Below are 11,246 nucleotides of genomic sequence, written 5' to 3'. Positions count from 1 at the left end.
AAAAAAAAAAAAAAAAAAGTTTTGGGGTTCCAAAGTCCTCAAAAAGGCCAGAAAAGCTGATTTTATAATTTTGGCACTTTTTAACCCTTTAGTGTTTAAACCAGCCAAAATCTGTTGTATCTAATTCCTGTATGAAATCTTTTTAAAAAAATAAATAAATCACATTAGTGAATTCTCGTAGCTTTGAGATAATGTGAGGGCTTTTCTTCTAGAAAGCACAGAACTGGGAGAAAAGTAAAATTAACTGAGGTGGATGTCAACAGGGAAAATACTGACTTCCATAAAGTAGAAAAAATAAATGGAAGTAAAAAAAGTTGGTAAGTATTTTGGTTTGAATGCAAGTAGCTGTTTATGCATGAGACTGAAAGCTATTGCTCTTTGTTCTAACTTCCAATACTATCATGATCAGGTTTGTTTTTCACTTTTCAAGAAAAATAAACTTTAGTTATAGACTGAAGTCAATGCAACTGCAAGGCACCTGTCAATTTAAGAAATCGATATACTAGCATTTCCAGACAGATACACATGTTCATATAATCATTCATTGTAACATATTTTTATGAACATATTCTGTGCTTGCTTATGTCATAAAAATTATATTTCAAGCCATTACAACCACTCAAACTCTTACCCTAATGTCAACAATGACTGCAGTCAAATGTGTATCCACAACAACAGTTTGACATTAACTCTTTAGCACTTGAACTGGCTTATCAGTCAAAACATTCTACCTGTTTGTATGTTCAAGTTGGTCAAACCTATATCTGGTCTTTCACACCTACCCTACAATATCGTTCTAAAGAAATAAACAATCACATCATCAAAATCTCAAAGTTACAAGATAATGCATGATTAATTTAAAACAATGTGAATAAATAAGCAATTACATTTGACAAAGTAATCTGAATGCCAAAGGGTTAAAGTTAAATGAAACATTAATTTCAAAATGTCGATATCAGAATGGTGATACTAAGGAAGTTATGATGTTTATTAAGCAGTGAAGATGGTATAGCAATAAAGCTTCAAGTGAAACCTATTTTCATGAAAGACATCTAGAAAATACTTCCTTATTTCTTTAGTGTGAACCAAAAGGAATATGAGGAATACGATTGCTTTTTTTTTTTTCATTATATTTGTATTTCTCTTCCTGCTTGTATATTATCTAAGCTACTAGGAAATGTCAATTATCAAATGATATAGAATCATGACACCATTCTCCTATTTTATCTACTTCTATCCAATTCTTTCTGCTTACCAAACCAACACCATGTACACCTATGATTCCTGAATAACACTGAGGTAGTTAAACATTTTTGTGAACCACAGTAACACTGACACCTCCTGCTTTTTTTAATCTCAACTGACTCTAAATATATGCAGTTATGATGCTAGTTGCATTAACCCTTTAACATTTAAACCAACCATATTTGGTCCAAATATTCTACCTTTTTATGTTCAAACTGGCTAAAACTGGCATGTTACACTTACCCTACATTGTCATTCTAGAAATAAACAATCACAAATCAAAATCTCAAAGCTATAAAGTGATGCATGATTAATTCAGAAAAGTGTGAATAAATAAGCATTACATTTGACAAAGTAATACATACGCTAAATGGTTAATAGGAGTATCAATGATGGCAATGAGTATCAATAAAACAGAACCATTAGGGAACATGTTGGCTATCTTCAGCAAATTAGATATTTATACACACACAATCTATATACATGTAAGTATACACAAAAGAACTCTTTCTCTACAGCCCTTACAAATAAAATTCCAATAACCAAGCCCTACTTTTTACATACCACTCAGAACACACCTTCAACTGATGGTTTCTGAAGTTTCCCTTTCAGGAATAACTCTCATCATATTTCACAAAGAACCTTAGTAATTCATCAAACAAAAGGTCTTTTCAAAAACCCAAAATGAAAATTATTTCTGTCTCTGTCCGTCTCTCTCTCTCTCTCACACACACACACACACACACACACACACACACACAAAGATACTTCAGTAAACATTAACCCTGAAGTTCAGTCATGTGCAGATTAGGTTCACATAATTCTACTATTAAATAAGTAATTTTAACAATCTACTTCAGACCTTCAGACATGATATACCCAAGCCATTCCCCACGACCAACAGAAGTCAAAAAAAAAAAAAGAAAGAAAGAAGTGAAAATATACTAATAAATAAATAATATGAAACAATGACAGTTATGTGACATTTAATGAAGTTAATATCATCCTGCCCTCATTACAATCTGTCCTATATTTAATCATATACTTATTTACAGAATGCACACAAACACAAGCAGCAGCACACAGACACACACATATCTACATGTATATACATAGATATGAACACACATGCACAATACATATACCATCACCATAATGTTCGCTTTTCCCTGCTTGCATGAGCCAAATGGAATTCATTGAGGCAGACGTTCTACTGCCAGATGCCCTTTTTGTCACTGTTCTTCACCTGTTCCAAAGAAAGGTAGCATTTCTCCCATGGCCAGACATATTTTCAGATTAGAAAGGAACACCACTTTAATGACAGTATCACTTGTTTATAACTATCAATATGAAGAAGATGCACGTGCGTGCACGCACACACACATATGCATGCACACACACACACGTGCCTTCCTTGTCTTCATATTATGCACTACTTGTAAATGAGTGTCACTCTCATAGACTCAGTGTCATTAATTTCAAATATTCGTTGAGAAAATCTAAGGTAATGGGGAAAATATTATTTTGCTTGGAACAAGTGAGGGTGGTAACAGGGCATCCTATCAGAAAATCTGACCCAATGCTAGCATGGAAAAGTGGACATTAACCCTTTGGATACCAACACACCTGAAGCTGCCCCCCTGGTTCCATGATGCAAACTTACTGTTTTAAAGTGATCTAAATTATAATCTTCCTTCAGAATTGTATGTCACCAGCTTAATAATGAAAAAGTTATTTTACTAAATTCTTCATCATTTTAAAACTTCAATTGGAACAAAAGCATTATATGTTAACAGAAATATGGTAACAAAAGGGTTAAAACGGTGGTGGTGGTGGTGGTGTTCTTCCTCCTACCTTGTTTGCCATATGTTTCTGAGTCAACAACTATGAATAACAATAAAGTTTCTATATTCAAGCATAAATGAACATAATCTTTTTTTTTTAATAAAATTGTATATTTTTTTAGAGAACTGCCATTTATCAGTGTCAGACCCTAATTGGAGAAATTGACAGTTTGCAACTAGTCTCTAGAACTGCCCTCTTCCCTACTGGCTTAGTGTATATAAACTACAAATAAATACAAGCAAACAAGAGTTGTTATAGCTGATTTCTTACATAGGCACAAGGACTAAAATTCGAGTCAATTATAGTGATCTCAGCACTCAATTGCTGCAACTTCATTGACCCCAGAAAGTTAAAGCTGAGCTTGGAAGAATATTGAACTCAGAAAGTAAAAGGTTGTAAATAAATACCACAAAGCAACTACTGTTGATCCTCTACCCTCTGAGTACTGCATAAATCAGGCATGGGCCACATTTTTTGAGAAGCAGGCCACATAAGACACGATCAAAAAAATTCATAAAGTCACAAGGGCCACATTTTGGCCATGACTTGTATAAATTATCAAGTATTTTGTTAGCCTACAGTAAAGCCTAGAAACAAAGGAACTGCCAGACTGGTTTGTCATCAATACAGTGTAAGGAACCAACATTCATTTTATGTAGTACTAATCTAATAGTGTATGAACTCTCTCTCTCTCTCTCTCTCTCTCTCTCTCTCTCTCTCTCTCTCTCTCTCTCTCTCTCTCTCTCTCTCATACACACATACATTTTGTCTTCTGAAAGATAAAAAGTATAGTGGCAAAGAAAAATTCCATGGAGAATCAAGGAAGAACATGCAGAGCCAATGAAGAAATGGATAGATAAGTTAGCCAAGCATCGATGGTCTTTTACAAAAGATAATATAAACACTTCCTAAACCTTGTGGTGTCTTTGTGTTTAGCACTGTTTTTATGGTATTAAATAGAAGATGCATTTACTGCAGGTAACATTCCTATGTTGTTTGGTATTGCCAACTAGATCAAATAACCCTTTTAATGTGAAAATTGGGTACATCCACTCAAAATTCCATTCCTCTTAACTGTGGAAAGGAGTTTATATACCAATCTATCTTTCTCATAGTAGTAGTGGTGGTGGTGGTGTTGATGATGGTGGTAGTAGCAGCAGGGATTTCTTTTGAAAGGGATACATTTAAACTGACCTCCAATATGAAGATAAACTCTACCAGCACAGAAGTGCCGTCAGCAGGGCCTGCCTGAGGTGCGCTCAGTGCGATGAAACCGTTCTACACGCACTCATCCAGTGCCCGAGTATTGCTGACCTATGGGTTTATGTCGAACAGCTACTGTCTCGTGTAGGACGGATCCGGCTATCAGCTGAATCCATTATGAAGATTGCCCCCCCAACCTCCTTTAACCGGGAGGGCAGGGCAATTTTCCTTTGTCTAGTGGCTGTAGCGAAAGAGGTGGCATGGTGGACCCGTTTGAAAGGGCTAAAGTCAGACTTTCCTCTTTGGCCAGGCCTCATCAACTTTTTCAAGTTCCACTTGAAAAGGAAGATGAGAGTAGAGAGGGAAGTGCTGTCTCATAGCAAATTTATTGAAAGGTGGGTGAATGTTGGTAAAATGGCCAGCATGAACAGACTAATTCTGAGATTACACCTGTAAAAAAAAAAAAGGGTAATATAAAAGGGGCTATCTCTTTTTGACCAGGCTCCCGTGGCTTTTATGGGTTTTTCCACAAGTAACTTTTCAAAGTGCATCCCCCTATTGAGAGTTCTTTCTAACTGTTATATTTTTTCGCTATTATTTTAATGTTTACACAGACCTTTCTTTTTCGCAAAACTCTTTCTACTTTTTGTTTGGTGTTTGCCCTTACATGTTTTTGATTTTATGTTAGCACTTGTGGCCAATAAAACCAGAATTAATTATTATTATTATTCAGGTCACTGCCTGGAATCGAACTTGGAATCTTGGGGTTAGTAGATAGACCTGGTCGGCATGGTGCATGCCTGCGCCTTAACATCGAAAAATACCTTAGGAATGAGAACCCAGGTTCGAAATTTCCCCAAGACACCTGATGAATGCTGGAGGGTATATCAGGTGAAACGTTGTGTTAACAACAAACGGATGAGGACAAATATCCATCAAATATAAATACGAGCGTGAACACACTCACATGCTCATACCAGACAATTTCAAAACAACGCTTAAATAAATGGAAGTGGAGAGACAGGTTACTGAAGAGATTGCAAGAGTGCAATGAAATGATTTAACAAACAAACAAACAAACAAAAAAAACCTAAATACTGTTTACAAATAAATAAAGGACCAAACCAGTGCGTGTGTTTATTACTGGCATAATGCCTCTCCCAAGGTTTAATAGTATAAATAATGTTATTTTTCCCAATCCTGATGGAATTCAAACTCAAAACTTTTGCAGTATGAAACAAAGACAGCATAAAAAAAATGGATGTGATGACAATGAAAATAGTTTAATTCAGAAATCTATTGTTTCAACCAGTTCACCCTAACGCTGCTGCTGCTGATGATGATGATGGTGGGAAGAAAGAGGAGGAGAATGAGGGCAATGATGACAACATCAACAACAATGACAGCAAAGTTTTTTTACAAAGCCTACCTTCATATATTCTACAGAAGGTAGGAAAGTATTAGCAGCAAAGGAAGGTGAACAGGTCCCTACCACGAATCAAAACAAGGTTACAAAACCAATTCACAAAAACGTTTGATAACAATACGGTTGGTACCTGCCACTTTAAAACTTCTAAAATAAGCAATGTCTTAGATAAGGAAAGCTGTCTAAGAGCATGTAACGTCTGCAATAGAAGATAAACTTCAGCTTCAAGAGTTGCCTACTTCATCTATGCAGTAACTATACTTTCCTTAAATAAATACCAAGAATTTATAGAGAGTGAGAGAAGAAAAATGGGAAGCTGTGGCATTTGTGCTTCGTCAAGAGCATTGTTAAAAAGTATAATTAACAAAGGAGAAGAGGCAGCTAAGTAGAACTATTATAATGTTGATTTTTTTTTTAACAATGTACAAAGCATTGATAGGGGAATGGAAATGCTGATCAAATCAATTCCAGTAACCAGATGGTACTATTTAATTGGCCTTAGAAAAGTTGACAAGCAAAATTGGCCTTGTACGAATTTGAACTCAGAATGTAAAAGAACATTATGTAGGTGCAAGGGTGGCTGCATGGTAAGACGCTTGCTTCCCAACTACATGGCTCCAGTTTTAGACCCACTGTGTGGTATCTTTGTCGAGTGTTTTCTACTATAGCCTCGGGCCAACCAAAGCCTTGTAAGCGGATTTGGAAGACAGAGAAACTAACAAAAGCGCATTGTGTGTATGTGTTTGTATCTGTGTTCATCCCCCACCATTGCTTGACAACTGGTGCTGGTGTACTTATGCCCCAGTAACTTAGCAGTTTGGCAAAAGGGAAAATAGAATAAGTATCAGGCTCAAAAAAAAAGTACTGGGTTGATTCATTTGATTAAAATTTCAATGGCTGTAGTCTAACAACTGAAACAAGTAACAATTAAAAGATAACATACTACAATTTTTTCAGATGCTCTACCAATTCTTTTATCTACCATCCTCATGAAGTTTACTCGGCAATTAACAAACAACTATATTTGTTGGTTGTGGAGTAACACATAAGGTCTCAAGGGAATTAATCTTTTAAAAAACATTTTCATATAAATTTTGGTTAAGAACTTTTTCATATGAACGTGGTTAAAAAGCTCACTTTGCAACTACGTGATTTCAGATTCAATCCCACTGCACAGAACCTTGGACAAGTACCTTCTACTATAGCCTTTCACCAACCAATGCCTTGTGAGTGAATTTGAATTTTGTAGATGGAAACTGTGAAAGCTCAATGTGTGTATATACAAGGGGCTACTGAAAAGTTCTTGGCTTTAAGGGTATCACAAAAGACCTAGTTGGAAACCCAACCTACCAACTTCTTTTACAGGGCTTAGAAAAACTGAAGGGCTGCTGCAATAAGTATGTGAATCTGAGAGGGAAATATGTTGAATAAAATCATAGTTAACTGATTCTCCTATATTTTCTTTTACCCAAATCCAGGAACTTTTCAGTACTCCCTCGTGTGTGTGTACGCTATCATATATATTACATATATATGTGTGTGTGTTTTTGTGTTTATGGTTGCCCCACCTCTTGACAACCAGTGTTTGTTTGTTCGCATATTTTAGCATTTAAACTGGCCATATCTGACTGAAATATTCTACCAGTTTTATGTTCAAACCAGTCACATCTAGCCACCCACATCTACCCTACAATGTCATTCTAAAAATTAACAATCACATCTTTGAAATCTTGAAGTTAAAAGATATCTTTTATCTTTTACTTGTTTCAGTCATTAGACTGCGACCATGCTGGGGCACTGCGTTGAAGGATTTTAAGTTTAATAAGCGTGGTACTTATGCTATCAGTTTCTTTTGCAGAACTGCTTAGTTATGGGGATGTAAAAACACCAACACCAGATGTGAAGCAATGTTGGAAGACAAGTACAGAAACACAAACACACACACACATGACAGGCTTCTTTCAGTTTCCATCTACCAAATCTACTGACAAGGTTTGGGTTGACCTAAGACTATAGTAGAAGACTTGCCCAAGGTGCCACGCAGTGAGTCTGAACTTGGAACCATATGGTTGGAAAGCAAGCTTCTTACCACACAGCTATGTCTGATATTGCTTGATTAATTCAAAACAATGTGAATAAAAAAGCATTACATGTGACAGAGGAATCTGAATGTTAAATGTATGGCACTCATTATATTAACTCCAGTCTAGTACTTCACTAATTTCTAGAAACAAAATATTATTTCTCACAATGGTATAAAGCCAGAATTTTGTCATGATGTGGGTTAAAATCAATAAACCCTTTTGATATCAAATCCATCTGAGACAATCTCCAGTTCTACGATACAAACTTCCTATCTTAAAGTAATCTAAAGTAAAAATGTTCCATCAAAATTTTGGGGCTAATGTAGTTTCGCACCTCTCCTTGAAAAATGCATTTTTTTTTAAAACTTTTTTCTGATTCCTACGTTTTAGATGTCGGAGATTATGAATATGCAAAAACAAAAAAGAATGTTTCAATCTTCCTAACACCAACTACTTTACAGTGTGTGCTGATTACTTCAAAATTAATTGAAATGGAGGAAGTGTATTTCAATAGAAATATGGTAACAAAAGGGTTATAAAGGCCCTGGATCTTCTTACTGACTCTGGAAAGATCAAAGTAATGTCAATTCAAAGTGAGATTTGAACTTAGAACATAAAAGAACAAATATTGTACAACACCCGCCACACACAAACACATGCCACTCTTCTTCCTTTGCCCACATGTACTCTACAGTTTTTGCCAATGTACCAATTGGCACCTTTATTTCTCTACTTCATGTGCTTTCCATACTTTTTTGCCAGTCCACCAGACAGCACCTCCTCTTGACCACCCATATATAAAGGATAAAGATCCTTCCCAAGTCATATAGACTCATAGAGCCAGTTTCCTGTTACCCATGGCATATATATTACCCCAATGGATGGAACGCTGAACTGTTGCAGGATTACTCATTTTTGCCGGCTGAGTAGACTGGAGTGGCATGAAATGAAGGGTTTTGACCAAGAACACAATGTGTTGCCTGGTCCAGGAATCGAAACCACAATCTTACAATCATGAGTCCAACCACAAAGCCATATGCCTCCATCCTACATATACTCTACAGTTCTCTGCTAGTCTTCCAGCTCTCCATCGGTAACATGAATTTATGAAAGGAATATATATAATGCAATACACCACCACACCAAATGAGAATATAATTAGAAAAGTATTGGTTAATGAGAGTTAGAGCATTAGTTAATTAGTAATAGTAATGATGGGAAACAGTTGAAAACCTGTATATGTACATGTGTGAGAGAAACAGACAGACAGACAGACAGACAGAGATAGAGTGTGTATGTGAGACAGTGTTTGTAAGAGAGACGGACAGTGTATGAGAGAGAGTGTGTGTGTGTGAGAGAGAGATTACGTGTGTGTGAGATATAGAGATTGTGTGTGTGTGTGTGTGTGTGTGTGTGTGGGTGTGTGTGTGTGTGTGAAAGAAAAAGGAGAGAATAAAGGGGAAAAGCAAGAGGTGGGAATTATCAGACTGAAAGAGAGGAAGTATCCCAAGGATGTAGGAAGAGTGTGGGAGAGAGAGATAATGTGTTAAACAGTGGGATAAAGGAGAATGGAAGTGCTTAAGTGGTTTTTAGAAGAGAAAGACAGTGTGTGCGTGTCAGTATGAATAATTAAGAATTTAGGCTAATTCCTGTTATTAACAATAAAGGTGAAGTGACAGGATTCCAGACAAATATGAATAAAATAAGTTCACTACTAAGAACAGTGTAAGACATAAAATAGGTGAATGACTAAAAGTAAAGCTGCCAAACTTTTCAAGAAATCACCTAAATCAACCTCTTCATAAACTTTTTAGGACTTCACTAAGTCTTAATCACATCTTTAGTAAATATATATATATGATGGACTCTCCTGTCGGTCTTGATGTATCAGGAACCAACAACCTACCCTTCCTTTGTCAGTTATATTGCTTATATTGAATGTGACATTTGAATCCCGGCAGTGATTTACAAGTACAAGGATCATGGGTTGGTGCAGACAGTGTATTTGCAGCCACTCTTCTATTTTGCCTTGCACCACTAATAATATATATATATTATTCTTTAACAAGAATAACATTGTCTAAGTTTTGGTCAACTAAGCCATCATCAGCTGTCCAACGATGGCTTAGCTGGTTGGAACTTTGAAGTCACAAGATATTTTGTGAAGCACTCTACCAAGTCTACTATCACCAGCCTTATCATATGAATAAAAAAAATTTAAAAAACAGATAAAGATCCTTCCCAAACCATATAGACTCAGGTTGGTTTGCTAGTTTCCATGGTGCATATATTCCCCACCTGAACAGGACACTGGGCTGTTGCATGATTACTCATTTTTGCCTGCTGAGTGGAACAGAGCAACATGAAATGAAATATTTTAGGAATTGAAACCACAATTTCACACTCATGGGTCTTGCACCCTAACCACTAAGCTACGTGCCTCCACTATTGTATGAATAACATTAAAAAAGAAAAATTGGTTGTCTAAAACATCAAGATTCTGAACATCATCAAAGTTGGGGTGAGAGTAGTTTCAGAATTCAGAGGACAAATGAAACACCCTGAATATCCAAAATATAGAGAGAAGGCAAATAAATACCTGAGGTTAGGGTTGCCACCATATTCAAGCAGTAAATGTGTGATGGATTTATTAATTCCAGGGCCCAAATGAATTGGAGCAATATCATCATCATGGAACAGCGCATTGGGATCAATACCATCTTCTAGAAGCTGTCTGACTTTCCTGAAAAATAAAAATAGAAATACAGTGAATACAACATAATGTATATTGCAACTGTAAGTTAATGGGAACAAAATATTTTCACTTCAAATTTTGGCACAAGGCCAGCATTTTGAGGGAAGGGGTAAATTAATTACATCGACCCTAGTGCTCAACTGCTCCATATTTTATTGACCCCAAAAGGATGAAAGGCAAAGTCAACCACAGCAGAATTTGAACTCAGAACATAAAGACAGACAAAACACCACTAAGCATTTTATCTGTTGTGCTAAAGATTCTGCCAGTTCACTACTTTTATGAAAAACAAAATATATTACCTTGAAACATAGTTTACTAAATCAATTTTATCACATTATATGACAACATAAGGAATACACTTGAGCAGAAATAACAAGAACAAGTACAACAGTAGCTATGAAGACAAGAGCCACAATAAAACCATAATGGACTTGCAATCTGTTCATTAGAGTCACAGCTGCTGATAATACAAAAGCAAAAAATAAAAAAATAAAAAATGTAAATATGATTATAATTTTTCAGATTATATTAACCTTACTGCAAGAGGTGAAACTTTTTTTTTTTTTTTACTATTTACATCAATGTATATATTGATATAAATACATATACATACATACATACACAAACACATATATGTATGTACATACACGTGCACACACACACACACACACACACACACACACAC

The 11,246-nt window shown here is 35.8% G+C and overlaps 1 protein-coding gene across 3 annotated transcripts in view; it reads right to left on the bottom strand.

Moving 5' to 3' along the window:
* LOC106880612 (uncharacterized) overlaps positions 1-11,246 on the bottom strand; it is a 92,110-nt gene that overhangs the window by 22,602 nt on the left and 58,262 nt on the right. For all 3 annotated transcript variants that reach the window (XM_052973234.1, XM_052973236.1, XM_052973235.1), the window contains exon 2: positions 10,403-10,546. In XM_052973234.1, the coding sequence (XP_052829194.1) occupies positions 10,403-10,546 (144 nt within the window). The remainder of the gene's footprint in view (positions 1-10,402; positions 10,547-11,246) is intronic.

This window comes from Octopus bimaculoides, chromosome 15 (assembly GCF_001194135.2).
Source record: "Octopus bimaculoides isolate UCB-OBI-ISO-001 chromosome 15, ASM119413v2, whole genome shotgun sequence".
Classification (NCBI taxonomy): domain Eukaryota; kingdom Metazoa; phylum Mollusca; class Cephalopoda; order Octopoda; family Octopodidae; genus Octopus; species Octopus bimaculoides.
Note: the sequence above shows the minus strand (reverse complement) of the source record. Positions and strands in the feature narration are given on the sequence as shown.